The following is a 20465-nucleotide window of genomic DNA, read 5'->3' as shown; positions in this document are numbered from 1 at the left end:
ATGCCTTGTCACACATTGTGACTAGCTAACCACAAGTGAAGACCAGAGTCACGTACAAGTGGGCCAAAGCTTCACCTTGAATTTGAATTTTGAATGTTGTCGAAATGTAAATAAAAGTAAAATTAATCACTGTAAAACTCGTGTTCTGTGTCATTTTGAATCAAATTTAACAAGAACTCACGAATTAAGTCTAAGAGGTCTAGAGGCTCACACCATGGTCTTTCCTCTGGTGCCATCCACTGGACAAACTTTACACTTTTTTTTTTTTTTTACACTGCTAGCATCCAGATCCCTGTTGTGCTTCCTGTAATGAGCTGTCGTCCCACTGGGCTGCCACAGACGTTCAGTCTTATTATTTTGCACCTGGTTCCTCGGAGGGTGATTTTCCAGGAGGCAGAGGTGATGAGCTGTGGAGCTGGAGGAGGCTCTTTGAGATGCAAATGTCCCCCACTCATCCATGCAGCTCCAACACTGACACTTCACACTTTACATCACACAAGATCCTCCTTCCACTTTCTCTCAGCTGCAGCTCGACCACGGAAATGCTGCTCTCTCATCTTTACATCACACGCTGCGGACGGACACAAGACAAATTCAAACCTGTCGCATTGTTTTCATTTAAACCTGAGAGCTGTGTTGGGAAGACGTTCTCTAGGAATAGCAAACGAAGCTAATGTCCATACATCAACTTTTCCCTCACGTTAAAAAAGTGTTTCGTGTTGCCTACCCTTAAAACAGTAGTTTCGTCAGACAACCAAGCAAAAATGTTGGCTGCCATATGCTGAGAAAAAAGTTGCTGAATTTAATCTGGGATTTCCAGAAATGTTCAGTTTGGGCACCAAGTGCTCAGATTCTAAGTTTATGTCCATAATGATGTCACAATGAAACAACAATACATTAAAGTACCCCTAACTGATCCTTAACTTCCCTCTGAAAACAGAACAAACAATCAAAGTGTCTAGTGTCATAGCAAGAGATCCCTTCATTTGAAAAACCTTTGTTAAGAAATTTAGTTCATTTTAAGGAGTACATGATTTTGCCCTTAATTAGGGCCTGAGCAGCGACTGGTGTGAGGACCCTACTGAAACTGTTGTGTTCCTTCTTTCTTTCTGAGGGCATAAACATGCTTGAAAACAATTTTGGCGTCATTTTTGCGGATGTCATACTTAAACAACTCTACATCATTTTTGGTCAGTCTAATCTTAAGACCTTTGCTATGCTAAATTGAAATTTATTTGAGTTTTCGTCGAAAATGAAAATTGAGTTCATGTCAAAAAACAATGTTGGCTAACTGACGTTGTGACGTTCAGCAGACGTTGGGTTTTTGTGACATTACCTCACGACTAAAATGTCGGTATTCTAAATCAATATGACGTTGGAAGACGTTTGAATTTGATAATTTAACATTACAACTTAAAAACCAACACAGTATCAACTTCGTCAGTATTCTATGTTAAATTGATGTTGGCCTGACATTGAATTTTGGTCATCCAACGTCACAGGCGACATTCGACCAATTATCACCGTCTGCCTGCTCGGTCATACTCACTCTTCACATTTGACTTTTTGGTTGTAAAATTTAAAGAGATACTTTTCAAAGGAGACCAGGGTTAAAGCTTTAATTAAAAAGGCTGAGTAGCAGTTTTATTTTGGGGACAAAATGTGGTTATCTGGTAACAAGATAAAGAATTCTTATTTAGTATTCATGTATTTAATAAAGTAGAATTACTCAGATTTGGGCTACACTAACAGACAATGTAAATGATTACAATAAATTTTGGGGATTTTCTGTATGAATAGATGGGTTTTCACACAAAGTACAAATATCAAGATAATATTAAAGTTACTTATACTGTACCTTAAACGGATATTTCAATTAAGGTGCAAGTTCAGGGGCCCAACCACAACATTGGCTTAATTAATAGATGAATTGATGGATTATAATAAGGAGCCTTTTATAGCAAATATAATGTAATTAATCCATTAAAACCACCGTAACATACTGTAACCAGAGAAGCTGAGTGTGTCCTGGTCACTTCAAATCACGTCATGGCAGACGTGGCCTTTGTTGTCGGTCTTATCTCCTGTGAATTTCCCTGCCTGCTTATTGACAAAGGCAGCCAAATACACTCACACTTCATTATGGAGAGCAGTGACATCAGCCGGTCGGTGGGTTACCAGGATACCTGGAGAGAGACTCGGCCATCCAATTAAAACACAAGAAGAAGAAGAAGAAAAAACAGGCTCCTGATCAGCGCAGATAATTGTTTTCAGACAGCTGCTGCTGCTTCAGTCAGTCCGCTGCCACACTGAGAAACAGACGAACAACCACAACCAGCTTTACACACACAGACGGTGAGTCGATTAATAAAACTGATGGTGTGACGTGAAAAAAGTTGTAGCTTCAGTTTAGACACACTGCAAATGTTTTAGATGTTGTTAATTATTTAGAGAGCTTTCTCAAAATGAATGTGTAAGTTTATTAGTAGTCAAATGAGCATTTCTTTATTTCACCAGACAGGTCACATAACAACATGATGAAACTGTTCAGCTGATGTGAAGAAAATAATAAGTAACGCTAGATTTCTTTTGTTCAAATGAACATTACAGTTTTTCTGAACTGATGGTTATTAAATCAGACTAGAGTTAGAATTTATTTTTGTACAGATTTAAGTGCATGTTATTAATTTTTATGATGCTATTCTCTAACCTGGTACCTACTAGTACTTACTAATAAGTATGTGCTGTTGGGTCAAGAATCTGGTGCTTCTCAAACTCCCAAAGGAACAAAGGGAATAAAAATAGATCAAAATGCTTTACTTTCAATGTTGAAATGTTGGTCTGTTTGCACTGTTAAATTAATCATTGAGTTGCAGCCCATTTTTTACCCTTGGAAACAAAAGTTATTTTAGACAAAAAGCTTATATGTCTCAAATACGTGCATTTAAACCACGTCACCTACAGGCAGGTTGATGACCAGGGTGGAGCCATGGAGGAGGAGGTCTGATATACTTGATGTTACTATACTTTTTCTCAAGAAGTCTCAAAAACCATGCAAGATATAAATCACTAGGAAATGTTTTTCCATCTTAATTTTAGAAATATTGTTTGCTAGTTTCCTAACTACTCTTTATGTTATGTTGCCCATTAAGAAAAAGCTTGCTAGTTAGCTCAGATAGCAGCAGACAAGCTAATCCGGCATTAGCTGTGCAGCTAAACGAAACCTATGCCCATGTAGAAGGAAAATACGACAATATAATATTAAATTTAATTAGAAATAACTTAAGTACCTCTGCAGTTTTCTTTCACTGCGAAACTAGACCGTCCCCTTTCGAAGGCTACTTTAAATGTCACCTTCTTTTCTTGAGAAACAAATGAGCCAACGGGTCGCAAACAACGCAGACAGAAAGCCACTTTTAAATGTGAGTACAGGGTTTCGGCTCAGTTCAAAAGCTAACAGTACAACTGTTAAAGCCAAGGGCCTTTAAACTTCCAAGTTTTTGTGAGAAAAAATTGCGTGCTGGCAAGGGTGGTAGGCGACAGGAGGCGTGCTTAGAGGCAAAACAGTGATGGCGGGCACAGCTGGTGACACAAACTGAAAACCCTCTGTATGCCAGACCACCTCATTTCAGTTTGGCCTTTGCGGTCTACCATGGCTACAAAGGGCCACACACTTTCATAGGATGCAAGTCAAATCCAGTCAAATTGGAGCTGTTAAGAGAGGGAAATTATTATCCTTTTAATCTGCACTTATTTATTATGTTGTTATGAGAAATTAACGGTTTGTGATTTAATCATCATTAATAAAACGTTCATATTTTTTTTAATTTATGAAGAGGCAGTCGTTTTAGTGTTCTGAATCAACCTGACATGTAGTTCATCGCTAAACTGAATTATTCCGCCCATATAAGAAACGCCTGTAGATTCATCAAACGATCCCTGAGTGATTTGTTTATTTTTTCCCCCGTAGTTGCCTTCCAGGTAGTTTTCCTCTCAAGTTATATACAGGTCATTCTTTTCCTTCACAAATCTTAACTTCCAGCCAGGTCTCACCTTGTTTCTACCACTTATTAACTAAACTGTTTGGTTGGTAGAGACTGTCGTGAGTTTTTCACACCACCTGGAAGGCACAGCTGAGGGCAGGAAGTTGCACAGAGAGCGCATGCGGCTCCGTGGTGATGCCGCTCTCCTGGTGGTGGTGCCGTCCAGTAGCCCAGCCAGCTAGTCACGGGAGCTCCGTGGAAATTATGATATTTGCGGTGTTTGTCACCGACGTAAGGCTGTGTTGTGTGGCCGCGTAATAAACACAAGATGCGGTTGTAGTTGTTGCTGGGGGGCGTAATGTGCTGCAGCACCCGCATACGAGCAGCAAACAGCGGGTAGTTATGCTAACTAGCAGCGGCTAGCTCGCTAACGTTCAGTTTTTTTATTTTTTTTTTATTTTAACCGTTAACCACTTGGGCCGTCATGTTAGCTCCGTCCTCCGGTGTTCACACTTTACTTTACTGCGGCATTTCTTCCCCCCGTGGGGCAGAAATAACCGACGGTTAGAGCCCACACCAGCCCAACAACATGACCCCCACACAGTGAGCTAGCAGGCTGCTGTTAGCGGCTAACTTAGCCGGTGATGCTAGTAGCAGCAGCAGAGTCCGTCCACGCCGCCCGCAGCTGAAGTCATGTCCGTCCCATGGAGCTGAAGTGTCGCTCGGCTTGCCAAAGATGACGGCCCGCAAGAGCCGGGTTTTTGTGCCTCTGTCTGCAGGAGGCGGAACATGGAAGCCGAGGAAGAGTGGGACAAAGACCTGAGTGCGCACAAGCTGCTGGATAAAAAGGTGCTCTGCAAGCAGGATGGAAGGATCGGTAAGGCCGGTGTTTTTCCCCACCTGTTTTCTGAACTAAATCATCACTTATCACCACCCATGGGTTTGTTAGGTTCACGGCAAGGTGACCTCTCATCTACAGGTATAGCGAGGACTCTGCACAGCCTGTTGAAAACCCAGAACACACTGCTGATTCAGTCCATTACCCGCTCACAATGTGCAGGTAGGTGAAACCCTCCATGGAAAAGGTCTAATTTCCAACTTTATCTGAATGTAGAAAATGCTTCTAAATTTGATGGGTTAGATGTTCATGTGCAGGTAGGATGACTTCCAGGATAGAGAGGTCCAATGCAGCATCCTGTCAGCTGAGGCCCATCTAATGCAGAGTGTTTGAAAAGCCCCAGTTTCTACCTTTTCCTGCATGTCATTCAAGTCACAGAGCCGAGCGTCATTTTACCTAAAAGAGATATTTCTTGTATTGTTTGCAAAACTTAGATGCTACTGGTCTGATGGTACTTTTAAAAATCCTCAGACTCTTCTAATCGTCTGTGTAAAAACATTCTTCTTTTCTCAAAACACTGGAAAATTAGTTTATCTTAACACTTTGACCTGTTGTCCAAACTCTAATGTAACTCAGTTTGACAAAATATCACTGATACAAGAAGAAACAAGAAAATACTTTAATACATGTCAGCACAGTATTATGTTTATGTAAATATTTATATAGAGTAGTTAATTAAACATAGACAAATGCAGTAGATATTATAGGTGATTTCCACTGGACAAATTGAGAAAGGACGCACGTCATTTCCAGCCGCCATCTGTTTTTTCATTATAAAATTAATCCTGGAAAATTGTCTTGACTTAGTCTCTTAGTGAGAGAGTGATAAAATGACTGACTAGTGTCACACACTCAATTTAACCACAAAAAAACAACCAATTATTTTGGCTCCTTTCCAGAGTTGGCCAAACTTTTTGTTTTCTCAAAAGGGTTAGATCAGGTGTCTTTGACATTTGGCATTGACATGTCCTCCTGTGTCCCAGGCTCCTGTCCAAATCTGATGATGAGTAGGAGCGAGCACGCCGATGCGAGGCCCGTCCCTGTGGCCCTCACCCCCCAGCTCCCCCCCAGAGCTCACCGGCCCCTCTGCGTGTCGGTCTCCTCCGACAGCAGCGGACGCTTCAAAGCTCTGGAGACGCAGGAGTGGAAGAATAACCTTAAAGCGCAGGTACGACTAAACATACACAAACTGCAACAGCTGCAACATCTTCAGCAGGAGTCAGCAAAACTAATAACTGTTCAAAGAAATGAAATGCCAGAAATAAAAGTTTACTTTCTGACTTGTTAACAAGAAGGTCACTTAGCCATTCAGAGACTCCTGGGGTGAAGAGTTATACGGGTTATATGGGGGACTAGATGTCAGGTGTGTTATACGGGGGACTAGATGTCAGGTGTATTATATGGGGGACTAGATGTCAGGTGTGTTATAGGTGTGTGTTTGTTGCAGATGGAGCAGGCCCACAGTGCCGGAGCAGCCAGCAGCACAGGCTCTCTTGAGCGAGCGTCTCTCTTCTGCGCCTCGGCCTCCACCACAGCGTCCAGCTCTGGCCTGTCCAGTCCAGTGGAGATCCTCAACAAGAGCAAGTCCTCCAGCCGCTTCTCTCTCTTCTCTCCACCCTGGAACAGCAGCTCCGAGTCCGACTCCAACCCTCCGTCCCGTTCTGGTTCCAAGAAGTTGCGCAACTACAGCAGGAGAGCCGCCACGGGGCCGGCGGGTGCCAGGGGCCCTGATACGCCCGAGCCCAAACCTAGCGGCCCTGAACACTTCCAGTACTCCGAACCTGTCATCTCCAAGGTGACGGACTACATCTACGTTGGCAACCTGAACGCGGCATACAACGGTCGCACCCTGTGCCGCAACAACATCGATAGCATCATCGACATGAGTTGCGTGCCGGGAGAGCCGGGGCCCAGCCTCAGCCTCATACCCTGCACCTGCTCCCGCGGCACCCGCCACAGCTGGTCCCGCCTCAAGGTGGACATCGGAGACGTGCCGGGCGCTCTGGGCGATGGCCCGGCCCTGAAGCAGCGCTGCTTCGAGGACATCAACGAGTGCATCGACGCCTCCACCGAGAAGAGGAAGCGCGTCCTGGTCCACTGTCGGGACGGGTTCTCCCTGGCACCGACGTGTATCATCCAGTACCTGATGGTGAAGCAGAACATGAGGCTGATCGCCGCCTACGAGCTGCTGAGGGCCAAGTACCCGGTCAACATCAGGGAGTGCCACCAAAATGTGCTGGTGAGCCTGGAGAGGGCGCTGCGGCCGGGGGGCAACGTCGACCCTGAGTGCTTCAAACAGGCCATCTCGCGCAAAGTGGCGTGGACCTGACTCAGTTTCCCATCATGCTCGGCTGCTGCTCAAGGCTCTCTTTATTCCTCCACCCTCCCATGGTATTAGATATTTACCTAAAAACAACCAAGGGCAGCTGTACTTTCCCCCATAAACTGGTCAACTGGATATAATATCGTTCCCACTTGAGTTCAGTTGTTGTGAAACTTTGATGAATTTGATGTTTCCTCCTCAAACCTGTAAATGTGACTTGCCTGTGATGCCCCCCCCCCCCTCCCCCCTAACAGAACAGGATACGCAATAGACTTCACTGTAATGTATACAGCTTCTCGGTATAACGATGTAATAGTGTTGGCTGTATAGTTGATATAGTCCTGCTTCAGTCCTGTGCCATGCCGTCGTGGTGGTGTTTTATATCAGGGGAATTTCTTAATGGGAGATCTCAGGAGATAATTGATGTCATTCCAGTACAGGGTGGGAAGTTACTCATTAGTCTGCGGCCCCGTTCACACCTGGGAATTAAATGCATCTTGGTGAGCTGCGTTTGGAGATATGTCCGAAAGGGATTGAAAAAGTTTAGGAAAAATGCGAAGGTATTCACCAGGTCGCCTCCACCCTAATAACACAACATAACCACTAACAGTTGAGATTCAAAATAACTCGGATAAGGATATTTAAAGGTACTCAGTGGACTTTTCTTTCACCAAATGATGTATGGCTTGCATGTACTACATGTTGCATCACCCCGTCCTCGTGCACATGCAAATAGATCACGAGATGCAAACAAAACGGGGACCAGTTCATCAAAACGTTTCTCCACAGCTCCACTAGTGGTCATCAACTCCACGCAGTAACTTTAACTTTATACCTAAAGTGAGTTATCAAGCAGCCTAAACTTCCTGTCTGGCTTTATTGCTGCTGAACCCGAACTGTGTTTTAAGAGCAGTTTAACTCTGATTTTAATTTGCAAGTGAAATTGAAACATAAGCTCAAGATGCATTTTAGAAATGTCTCTAATTCCAGGGGTGAACTCAGATCTGTTGAATATAGATTTTGACTAAATCTGACAACGAAGCAAGTAACTGGCCATCATGTGTTTGGAGGCTTGTTTTTCTTCCTAAATAATCTGTTTTGCTGATTAAAATGGTTGTTTGAATATAGTAGCCAGTGTAGTTGGTGGGTTAAAAAAAAAAAAAAAAACTTTTCCAACCTTGTTGAAACGAAGCTGCAGCTCTGAAGATCGGAGGATGTTTGTGTGATCTTTGTCACCGTTGGATCTATCGCCACTGACTGGATTACATTACTGATGAATCTGCTTCTACTGCAAGAGGGAACTTTGCACACGGACACATGTTTTAAATCTTGAACTGCTTCTGTTGTTTGTGACCTTTTTCACGCTGTTTTTTTGTGTGTTTTCCGAGGTCATACTTACCCGACCTCTCCTCTGTGAGGAAGACTGTAGCCCTGTTTTCAGCCACAGTTTGTTTGGTTAAATCTCTCCGGTGGTGCTCAGACTGTGGCTTTGTGAATTTGAACTTCGGTGTATGCAGTGAAGCTGGGTGATGTGCATCTCTGTGGATTATCAGTATTAGTGTGTCAGTGCCACTGAACTGCGATTCAGGGTTTACACTGCAAGAGATGATTTTGCACTACACGCGGGGGTTGCCCAAATGCAAGTGTTGCCTTTTATTTTAATATTGATTGGTTATTTTATTTTACTATCAGCTATGAGTTTGCCAGTTACCATGTTTACATGCCCATGATAATAACCACATTAAGGGAATGGTTCAATTAAAGTGTTTACATGGTTCACAGTATCTGTTTTCCCTGACAAGTTTACATTTGTTTGTTGTGGAGGGCTGGAACTAAAACAACTTTCAGTCTCAACATCAACCTTTGTTCAAGGTTTCACAGTAAGGCCGTGTTTGAAGAAAAACAGAAAATCATCAAATCATCACAAATTGGTTTTTCTGTTGTTTTTTTTTTTTATATATAAATGACAAAAAAGATTAATTGATTTTGAAAGTAGATTATTTTTTCTGTATATCAACTACTGGATTAATCATCTAATAGGTTCAGCACTTATGTCAACATTAGGTGCATGATAGGTTTGGAAACTGGTGCTACAGACACAGTTCAGTCAGTACTGACAAAAGTAGAGGTTAATATGGCCTGTGTTAATTTGAAGGCGACTATAGTAAAGAAAAGAGGGAAAATTACTGAATTCTTCTTTCCACATCAGCCATTATGGTATATTATATTATGTTATATATATATATTTTTTATATAAGGCATAAATCAATACCTTCCTGAAATCAAAAATCAGAATTCATTGACATTCCCAAATTGATGTGATGATTGAGCAAAAGTCTAGTTTGTCTAATGGATATCTGTTATTTAGCATAATGTGGATGAGACCAAGTAGACCAAAGGTGCAACACTTTACACCATCTGGATCGCCTTAATCTGATTAAATTCATATGATTAGTGGGTACATGAATATATATAGTCGGTGCGCTGACCTCAGCTTTAAATTTACTTACCCAACTATGTGACTTCTGCAGATTTTTGAGGACAGAAGTGATGGGAAATATTTAAAAATTAATTTTTTTCAACTTGTGGGATGCTATTTTTATCCCGCTAGTCAGGTAAGATCCATCAGGTTGTGCTCCGACTAAAACTTTACTGCTTCCTGTCCCACCTTTCTTCACCACAACATGCAAATATATTTTGTCATGCCAATTGTGGTCTGACTGGATTTAATTAAAGATAAAAAAGGAAAAGAATATATAGTCAGCACAATTTGTCATAATGGTTCCATTTAAGGGCTACGGGTTCGATTGTAGTTTGCTAATGGTCCAGGTTAGCTAGCTAATGCTATCTGAAGATAGATTAGCTAATGGTGGCTAATTAATGTCCTCAATCAATGAAACTGCTGTACAAAAACATGAACCAGACACATTAGCCTACTGTGTTCTCTATAACATATTAGTTCAATAAAGATAGTTTTGCTCTAAAGTCGTTAGCTTGTCAAGTTTGGCTCTGTTTAAGCTACAGTTCAATTAAGTAGCTAAGTGTTTGCTTCAGGTTAGCTTACGGTTCAGTTCAGTGGTTAAAATTTTGAATTTTGAAAATGAAATCTTAAACTATCAAAAACTGAAGGTGTTCTTTTAGCATAAACCAGGCAGAGGAACCTGAGTAGTCAAATACAGGCACGTTGTAGCTCTAAATTTGTTAGCTAGCGAGGTCTGAAACTACCCCTCTTGCACAACGCTGAAGCTGTGTTGTCAAACCCAAAAATTAATTACTTTTAGCGTAAAGCATGAGCCAACTGATATTAACTGATATCACATTTTCTCCCTAGATTAATTCAATACTTTAATTGACTCTAAATATGTTAGCTAGCAAAGTCTTGTCTTAGTTCTGGTTGGCTAACGGTTTGTGTCCCCCTTCAATCAATGAAAAAACTCCTTGTACAAATCTTACGCTCCATTGTCAAAGCTGAAGCACAAACCAGAGGGATATTAACCCACTGTTTTTACCGTTAGGTAGTCGAGTTTCGTTAGCTAGTTAAGTTTGGTCGCCGTTAATTAACAGTTTGACGGTTTTCGTCTTGTTCAGTCAAAGAAATCTTTTCCCCTCGTATGCAAGTTTGTCATGGTCTGAACTTTGAAGCTGTGTTGTAAAAGCTGAAGAATTATTTATTTATTAACAGGCAAGATATTAGCACACTGTTAGATTTTCCATTAGCTAGTGCGCTAACGTCTGGTGCCGAATCAGTAAGTAAATTTTCTACTGTTCTGTTTTGTGGTTATAATTTTATTTCGTACTGGTAAACGGTTGGTCTCCTGTCGAATCAAAGAAAAGATCTCGTCATGATGCAATATGTTTAACACAAACCATATTAGCCTGCTGAATAATAACTCACTACTTACTACATAATAAACCTTTCTGATAATAAAAACAATGCAAATACTAACATTATTAAAAAGGGCAAACGGTATCTACATTGAGGGATTTTTTTTTTGTTTGTTTGTTTGTGTTTGTATTTTAATTTTTCAATCTTTATATTTCTTTGGTTCATGGGCAGCCCCAGTGAGAATCAGCTGTTTAGGGCAGTTTTAACAACATTAACCCTGCAGCACAGTTCAGTCTCGACGCGTGCGGAGTGGAAACTAAAAGTATGGTGCCTTCATCCGAAGTCGTCTCGTGACCGTACGGTGACATTTGCACACTTTGTAAGACTTTAACTTCTCTCAGTATGTTGTAAAATGTTCAATATTTTTTGATGTTTTATTTTGGGCAAAAAAAAAGAAGAAAAAAAACAGTATGACATTTGTGTAAAGTGGTCCTGTAATATATTTGCTAGCCATTAGTGTACAGTACCGGTGTTTAACTAATGCAGGTGGTGATGAGACTGAAGCAGAAGATATATTTAATTCTCATACTGTAGTTGACACAGTGTCGGCATATTTTGGTTTATCCCTTATTCTAAAAGTCAAAGTCCTCATATCCAACTGAATCGGTTTTCTAACTCGTTCTCTCAGGTGATTTCTCAGTGGGCCAGAATGTTCTCGATGAATATGATGTTCAGAAATGTGAAGCGATGTGTTTCTCATGTCATGTTTCTAAAGTCAGATATAATTTGTACTGTTGAAATATTAAAGGAAAACATGTACTTGGCAGTTGTTTTTTTTTTTGTTCAAGGCTCCGCCGACCGCTCTCTCATCGTCAGTGTGGATCTGTGGCGTCACATGCTGCAGGTCGTCTGTCACCGGCAGTCATGACCGAACCCCCCCCCCACCCACCCCCACCCATCTGTTCAACTCGCCCCTCCCTCAGTGGGACCGCTCTACCAGAGAGCGCATTTAATGTTTTAAATTTATTGTTTAATATGAATATATTTGTTATTATATATAGTACGGGACACTTCACAGCTGCAGACTCTGTGATTCGTGTTGAACTGAAACGTTTTTCAGCTGGGGGGGGGAGGGGGGGGTCCGCCCTCTTCCTGGTTAAGCCGCGCCTACACTCGATGTCGGACCACGTGTTTGTTTCTGCTTTTTTCAGTCGCTTTTAAACTGAGCCAAAGAACGTTAGCTTGTTTTCCATGTTGAGTCCTACTTTTAGTCACATTTGCTCCCTGAATCTCAGCTGCTGCACGTACTCCGACTTCTTGTGTCAGCATCATGTGTCCCATGTTTGCTGCCCCTTTACTGCAAAATTCCCTCCAAAAATTTCCAGAGCCTAAGTTGACATCTTCACACGAATTAAGATATGTAATGTACAACTATGTGAAATGTATTTAGTAATGGCTACTCTTCCTGGGATCCCTCAAATTCATAAACAAGTCTTCAATGACAACAAACACATCAATACACATCACAATGAAACCCACAATACGCGACGCACAACAACCAACACCAACTCAAAACCGCTCTGATACACAGCTCACAGTAGCTCTTATTTAATCATTTCATTTCTTAATAACTCAGAAAATAAAACTTTATACAATTCAATCCACTAAGTCACAAAAATGAGAAAAAGAAAACATAAAAAAAGACATGTTTGATTCCCAGAAATGATGTGAGTTTGCAGCTTTCACTATTTCATCCATGTCCCACATTCGGTTTCCCTCAAACATCCTTTTGACTGTGTTTGTAAATGATTCAGTGTCCTTATTAATTGTCCAATCGTCCTCATGTACTTTCTGTTTATTAAATACATTTTTTGTAAACAAGTTTGCAGCTAATTAATAAGTAAACCGATTTATTTATGAGCTTTTTACTGTCATCGATCCAGTAGTTTCCCTCCTCCTGCCCCTTTTTATGATCTAAGGTCTGAAGAGTTTCCCTCTTCCATTTCGCTCTCCTCTCGCCTTCCCTCTCTTACTTCCCAGCTCCTGTTAACAGCTTCTTAATAGCCTCCATTTAGTGAGTCTTAAATGACCGTCTGCCCTCCCACCTGCTTCCCCTCGGCTTTCATCACTGGTGTTCCCTGGTTTCCTTCACGGAGAGAAGCGGCGTCAGCGACAGCCTCCGTTTATACAGCGAGTCTGACAGTGTTCATATGTGATCTTATTCTGTTTGGAGATTTTGTTGATTTGCCTCTTTTCTCCGCTTTAGTTCCCTTCAGCATCTCTGTGAACGTTTTCCTTTTGGGGGTCGGGGGGGAAATAATACAATCAGCGACACAAACTAGAAGGCAAGGGGTTATTTATAATGGTCAGATAGGGAGGAGATTTCGGGGTGGAGGGGAGGTCAGATATAATATTTCAGGTGCTGGTGAGCCCATTGGTCTGTGAGAAAATCAACTTCCATAAAGAGAAAGATGGGGTTTCCTCAGCCTTTGGGGAATGCAATATATACCAACTTATAATGCCAAAACTGAGCCTCTCCCCAAATCTCTCACTCCGTTCTGTTTCCATCTCCAGCCAAAAGGTGAGAAATCTTTTCTTTCCTCCGCTGGTGCTGATTTGTTTGCACAAATTTGATTCATATAGAAGCCTTTTGGTACTGTTCATAAGGTTTTCGGTTGTTTTGGATGTCTGTGAAATGGACCAGTGGGTAAAAGAATCCAGCTCGTTAGACAGTGTTTCTGTGAGATGATGAAGGCGATGATGTGGACTGAGGAGTTTTTGTGGATGTTACCGAGGTTAGTTTTTGTGATGAAGGGCTCGGTGCTGCAGGTGTGATGAGTTGTGTTGGTGTAAGTGGACTCTAGAGTTGGAAAGTGATAGTCCCAGTCTTTATCGCTGTGTCATCAAAGACTGCACGAGGAGTTATAACGTGTCAGAGCCAATAAAATGAACCCTGGCTTCATGTTTGATCCAGTTTTGCTCACAATAATGCATTTTTATGTTAGTAACAGAATGCAATATCAGGAAAACAGCTTTGTGAATATGTTGCTGCTAATTTATTTATGGTGTGTCTGTATACATACATACATATATATATATAAATATATATATGTGTGTACATAACTTGTAATATGTTCTATTATATTTAAATTGTAAATACATTCATGAATGGTTTGTAATGCGAATTTCATTTGCATCTGAGATCCTGGTCTCAAGGCACAAAAGAAAAAATGATATATTATTTTTATTTATATAAATACATTTTCTCTTACTTTTTACTTTTTAAGGAGTTTTTCCTCCACTTTTACTTTTTCTTAGAAAACCTGTTAAACAACATTTAGAGCATCACAGGAGACTAAAACTCTCTATTTTAAAACTCTCTATTATTTTGGTTGAACAGTCCAACCTTTAAGGCATGTTGATGTCCTCCAACTCTTGAGATAAAAGAATAGTTAATTAATTACAAAAAAAACCCAAACTTTAATTAGCAATAAGAAAGTGAGATGTTTTGGCTGCTGTGTCTGTAGCTGTGCTCAGCAAAGAATCAACTGACACTGGCAGATATTTGACACTTGATAACTGGGCAGAGTTCGGTCATTACCGAGGAGATTTGATATTTAACATATTGAAAACGTAACACTTATCTACCACCTAAAGGTATGGCAAATATTTTCGTATGCTGATGATACTCCACTTTATATGGATAATATTTCAGTCAAGTGTATGTCTTGCAGTGAAACCTATATGTGGACAATTAAAAAAAACATTTTTTGTTGTTTACTGTAATGTGACCAACAGTTTAATTTCAAACTAAACTCCTCGACTTTAAAGTAAGTATAGAAATATGTAAAATTGTTTCAAATACGAATCTCACAGTTCAAATTTTTATATTTAAAAATCCAAATTCCAATATATAAATAAAAAAATAAAATGTCATATAATTTTATAACAACAATATAACATAATCGGAACAATTAGAGTTCAATTATGAAAAGTGAACATAAACCTTTTGTAGAAACTGGATCTGTTTGTGTGGCTAATGAGAAAAGTTCATTTAGCAGATGTAGATGTAGATTTAGAAGAGAAAATGCTTCAGACTCTGTGTTGGTATTGGCAGATACTCTGGGATAAATAAACCTGATTGATCTGCAGAACCAGGATCAGTGCCAACTCTATCATTTTTTTTATTGTGTTGGTGTCAGGTGTAAAACCTGATTCATTTCTGCTCCATTTTTGGTCTGTTGTGAGACATCTAGATCTACACAGTTTTAAAAGACAATACTTCAGTGTTAAAGGCCTAAGACGGGGATTGGGAGCAGAACTGGGATCAGAATCTGTCATTTTCTGATGGGACGGTATCGGCCACGTAGCGCCTGATCCACTTTTTATCCTTTCTTTGTGCATTAATTGGTTAAAAATCTAAATTTTCACAGTGTTGTAAAAGAAAAACTGGATCAGACTTCGTATTGGCAGATTTTGTGAAATTGTGAACAAAAAAAACAACCCTAAATTTTTATTTTTTATTAAAAACTAAACTTCTTAAAGCCCGGAGAGACTTCAGTTGTCTGTTCTCTGTTTGGACGCAGTGATTGCTGATCTGAATTGTTCTGCACGGCCTCTATTTTAAGAGAAGATGGCTGATGTCTTGGTCACGTCCGAGATGTTTGTACCAACAGAGGAGGTATCAGGTGTTTCTTGATAATCTTCCAGCAGACAGACTTTTCATGACAAGGATGCCCAGGGGGGGACAACTGGACCCCAGATCCGTGCCCTAATTTAGACAAGAGGTTTTTCCTCGAGGCGGCCCGCTGATCCTCGAGTCAGTGTCGTGTTTCTTCTAAGTGGAGTTATTATTTGGGAAAAACCGGACAGAAGAATTCCTGTTCCTGCTCAGCCTGACTGCGCCTTCACCCTGTTGCCCATTCCCATCTTGTTGTGTTAGCCGAACACCACACAGTTAATGACTTTTCCCAATAAATACGCTCTAAAAACGTCTTGACCTTTCATTATTTCCAAATGGAAAATTGTTTTTTTTCCGCAGGTTTGAAGCCAAACAAACGTCAACATGTCAGAGTAAGTAATTTTTGGTCTCATTTATGTGTTCAAGTTCATTAGATTTCATACCTATAACTCTTAACATTTTAAACTTAAAGACCTATTGTTCCACTCGTAAGTGTTTGTGCAAATATTTGTACCATTTAAATTTCCTATTATTGAGTTTCTAACATGAATATGAAATTATATGAATCCCAAATGACCATCACGACAAATTGTTGTTGTGTTTTCTCCTCAGGAAAAAGATGTCTTCGAGTCGCAAGCATCATCTGAAGGTAAAAGACTCCTTCAAGTTAGTTTTACGAACAAAAACAAAGAGGTTAATAACAAGGTGTTTATGAACATCTAAGAGTTACCTAAATGTTCGATGTGCTGTATCCTTGGCAGAGTTTGATGCTGGCCATCGCCAAAGGTTTACTGGAAGAGGAGGAGAGGGAACAAGAGGAGGAGAGGACGAGGTACATGGCTGAGAACTGCCCTCATCTGTCTATGCCCAGGAGCATGCAGGAGCTGCAGGTACGTCACCAACACGCCAACACCGACACATGATCACGCTTTCAACACGTTCATGTGCTGAGGATGAGCATAATACAGTTGGCCCTGTAATGCTAGGTCAGTTCGTAGTTCAGTACGGTCAATGGACTGCACTTATAGAGCGCTTTCTATTCCTAGACCACTCAAAGCACTTTACAATACTTCACATTCATACATTCATACTCTGATGGAACAGCCATCGGGGGCAACGTGGGGTTCAGTGTCTTGCCTGGGGAAACTTTGATGGGAATTGGAGAAGCCGACCTTCTGATTAGTGGATGACCTGCTCTTCCTCCTGAGCCACAGCCGCCATATTAACAAATTTCCTCATCAGCTTTCGTTGATTTTGTGATGAACTTGTTCCGTCCGCATCGTGTTCCTCCGTCTTCGTGACGTCTCGCTGCTGTTTGTGTTCAGGAGCTGTGCAGGGAGATCAACCACAAGATCGACGTGATCGATGAGGAGAGATACGACCTGGAGATGAAAGTCAACAAGTCCAACAAGGAGGTAGATTAAATAAAATAATTCAACATCTTAAATCCTGCAGTGGTTTCACTCATCATAAACTCACGCTGTTTTCCCAAATATTCTTCAAACCTACATAACTTTATTTTAAAATGTAGAGGAGGCTTTTCTCTATTCCCACCCTCAGGATAAACTTTACATTTTTACCTCCATTTTTAACTGATAAGACTTTAAAAATAGAGAAAATGCATATTTTTCATTCTGTCAAGCACAGGGTAAAGAAAACTGTATTTCATGCCACTGAAAGGTTTAGAAACAAGATTACAACCCTACAATATAGAGTATTCAGAGTAGATAATTATTGTATGGCTGAACTAGGTTGTAAATGTCACTGAAGTGTTCAGTAGTGAGCTGACTCTGCTTGTAATGAATCCAGACTCTGTCTCGTCTTCACCTTCCAGATCGACGACCTGAAGATCAAAGTTCAGGATCTCATGGGCAAATTCAAGAAGCCCGTCCTGAGGAAAGTGCGTATGTCCGCTGACGCCATGCTGAAGGCTCTGCTGGGCTCCAAACACACGGTCAACCTGGACCTGAGGGCCAACCTGAAGCAGGTCAAGAAGGAGGTGAAAGAAGAGGTGAGGAGCTGGACTCATTTCTGTTTGCACCTTTCATGATGCAAGTAAACTGACTCAAACTCCCTTTATCATTAGCTATTATTTGTCAAGCTGCTATCACCTCATTGATATCCGTCTAAATCTGCCTCTAATATCAACAACGTTTTATTAAAGGAGCCATATGTAAGTTTGGCTATTGCTACATATCCAGTCTAGAGGAAACATCAAACTTCATTCACTCACCAGGAGTTTTCTCCAGCGGTGGAAAGCAACTCTTGTTTTGCTTCTATTTCTATCACATCTTTTCTTGTAATGGCGTTAGCATGCTAACCAGCTAGCCCCGGCCTGTTTGGCCTATCTTTTCGCTTTCCAATACCGAATCGCTGTACCGTCCACTCTGAAGTAAAGCGCTGCACAGAGGAGGTATTATAGCCTCTTGTACTGTAAATACAACAATGGCTGTAGCTCTTGGCAAAACTGGTAAGTAAACAGCTGTTAATGCTAACGCTAGCTATGTACCAATATCAAAACTCACTGATAGCTTCTTTAAGGCTTGTATCAGGTGGGTCCGGTCAAAGGAAAGTAGGACATTAACCAGTTATTGTGTACTTTAATATTTGGAGCAAATCTTTATAAAAAACTTCTCATTTAAAGAGCGAAGTAAAGTTTGATGAAACCACCTGCTCCAGCTCTGATGTTTGGTCTTCTGGGTGTTTCAGGATAAGGAACTGCGTGACGTCGGTGACTGGCGTAAAAACATTGAAGACAAATCCGGTATGGATGGGAGGAAGAAGATGTTCGAGGCCGAGGCTTAAATCAGTGTCTTAATAAACCTGCAGTATTTATAGTCTGTTTTTCATGGGCTGGTTTGGACTGGTTTAACTGGGTTTTAAACTGTAGAAACTTCAGTTGAATAAACAAGCAATACTTGCTGAAGGAGCTGTTTCCCTTTATCTTTACGTTGTTTTACATGTATTTGTTGAAGAAACTGTATCAAAACATAATAGTCAAACACCACTGGTCTTGAAAGACTATTACAGATTTATTAATCATCATCATCCTTAATTTAGTGGTCGCTTTGTGTCATTTATGGTCATTTTGTCACTTATGGCCAATTTGTGTCTCTTAGTGGCCGTTTTGTTTCTTTTTGTGGCCCCATTGTGGTTGTTTAATGTGTCACTCTGTCACCCTTTGTGGTCATTTTGTGTCCTTTCATAGTTATATTGTGTCTCTTTGTGATTTTTTTGTGTCAATTAAGCTCTATGACTTTCAAACGAGAAATATTAACACTTCATACAGAGGCCCTGGTGCAGGGGCCCCGGGGTCCCTGGGCCACAGCCTCTGTATGAAGATACAGATACAGCGGGTGGATGGAAGTTAATGGACAGAGTCCAGTTTCTTGGTTGTTGCTGTTTTATGACGTGCAAAGCCTCTAATGGAGTAGGACCGACTGACCCAGGCTGTCATCATCAACACTTTGTTGGAGGTGTCATTTTATAGTGACGGACACATGACCCCAGATAATTTCATATACATCATTTGTCCCCTTAAATCCACTCTACGAACTCTTCCCTTCTAACTGTTGGAGACTCGTTCTCTTTGTCGGCGAACAGAATTTCTCCAGTTCACTCAGGAACAGATCGGAGGTTGGTGAAGTCTTTTCAATTTCTTGTTTTGTTTGATTTTAACCTTTTGTCCTAAATGTTTATGTTAATATTTATGTAACACTATTTAATAAATGGTTTATAAGACACTATAATGTAACAACAACTGTAAATAGAGGCGGGTGCATAAACATCATCATATATTATTGACAAATTAGTAAAACATAGTTGTAATTATATAAAATATGTGTTTATATGAGAGGTTATAATTGTTGACAAATACTGCACATTAATAAACACTTAAAAATGTCCTTATATCTGCTTAAAACTACATCACAGTGTGTTACAAAACATTTATTACATTTTTATTTACTGCTCATAAATGCTAAATAGGGGCTTAAAGTTTGATGTTATTCATGCTTATGGTCTTTTTGGCCTCCACTAGACTTCATACATGTATAACCTTGATATGACCTCGTATAATTGAGTTGACATTTACATGAAGTCAATTGTTTTGTTTTTACATTTCAGGTTTTCATCTGACTCTTGTACAGATGCACCCGGCAGCATCAGTACACCGTGAGTTCAACTTCCTTCAGTGTTTTCACTGCAATCTGTAGTCCAAATATAAAGCAACTGTTGCTCCATGACAAAAATAAATAAGTTTGGCAGCGGACAGTAAGTTTAATTCAGAGACAAACACCAGACAACATTAAGTTATCGATATTTTCTGATACAGTCAAAAGTTCTTGTAAATGCTGTGTATGATCATTTAATGCTGTAGTTACAGACTGAGGACAAACTGATAGTGTTTGGCAGTCAGGTTAACAAAGGTCACCTCGCAGCCTGCAGGTCTTTAAAAAAACCAATTACGCCTGATAATCAAAACAGATCATAATCTCTCATAAAACTTACTCTTAAATAGTTAGTTACATTTTTATTTGTGTATTTGTCATAACACCAAACTCAGTAATAGAATTAATTAATTGCAGCATGAAAAATATGGAAATAAAACTGGATTGGATTGATGTGAAATCATTGGATTGATTCCTGCAGGATTTATAAATACGTCACTGTCTGTTAGTGGAAAACTTAAACCTGAACTACAATATGAAATATAAGATATTTGCAGATTAATATCCTCAATCAATCAATGCAAC

The 20465-nt window shown here is 40.4% G+C and overlaps 2 protein-coding genes across 2 annotated transcripts; both read left to right on the top strand.

Annotated features, from left to right (window-relative positions):
• Positions 1-2222: 2222 nt before the first annotated feature.
• Positions 2223-11849, top strand: LOC130176458 (uncharacterized). Its single transcript, XM_056387567.1, has 5 exons — positions 2223-2355; positions 4763-4860; positions 4963-5043; positions 5865-6049; positions 6329-11849. The coding sequence occupies exons 2-5, from the start codon at positions 4773-4775 to the stop codon at positions 7208-7210; spliced, it is 1236 nt and encodes a 411-aa protein (XP_056243542.1). The 5' UTR covers positions 2223-2355; positions 4763-4772; the 3' UTR covers positions 7211-11849.
• Positions 11850-13271: 1422 nt separating this feature from the next.
• Positions 13272-18575, top strand: LOC130175744 (troponin I, fast skeletal muscle-like). The gene is made up of 7 exons (XM_056386270.1): positions 13272-13611; positions 16072-16103; positions 16324-16360; positions 16473-16601; positions 17037-17126; positions 17546-17722; positions 18421-18575. Exons 2-7 carry the CDS (start codon positions 16096-16098, stop codon positions 18514-18516), a joined length of 537 nt encoding a protein of 178 aa, XP_056242245.1. The 5' UTR covers positions 13272-13611; positions 16072-16095; the 3' UTR covers positions 18517-18575.
• The last annotated feature ends 1890 nt before the right edge of the window (positions 18576-20465 follow it).

The sequence above is a fragment of the Seriola aureovittata genome, chromosome 10 (assembly GCF_021018895.1).
Source record: "Seriola aureovittata isolate HTS-2021-v1 ecotype China chromosome 10, ASM2101889v1, whole genome shotgun sequence".
NCBI lineage: Eukaryota > Metazoa > Chordata > Actinopteri > Carangiformes > Carangidae > Seriola > Seriola aureovittata.
Note: the sequence above shows the minus strand (reverse complement) of the source record. Positions and strands in the feature narration are given on the sequence as shown.

Coding starts and splice junctions, on each gene's coding strand:
- LOC130176458 (XM_056387567.1), top strand. CDS start 4,773: ATGGAAGCCGAGGAAGAGTGGGACAAAGACCTGAGTGCGCACAAGCTG. Junction 4,861..4,962: donor CAAGCAGGATGGAAGGATCG/GTAAGGCCGGTG, acceptor TCTCATCTACAG/GTATAGCGAGGACTCTGCAC. Junction 5,044..5,864: donor TACCCGCTCACAATGTGCAG/GTAGGTGAAACC, acceptor CCTGTGTCCCAG/GCTCCTGTCCAAATCTGATG.
- LOC130175744 (XM_056386270.1), top strand. Junction 17,127..17,545: donor TCAACAAGTCCAACAAGGAG/GTAGATTAAATA, acceptor TTCACCTTCCAG/ATCGACGACCTGAAGATCAA. Junction 17,723..18,420: donor AGAAGGAGGTGAAAGAAGAG/GTGAGGAGCTGG, acceptor TGGGTGTTTCAG/GATAAGGAACTGCGTGACGT.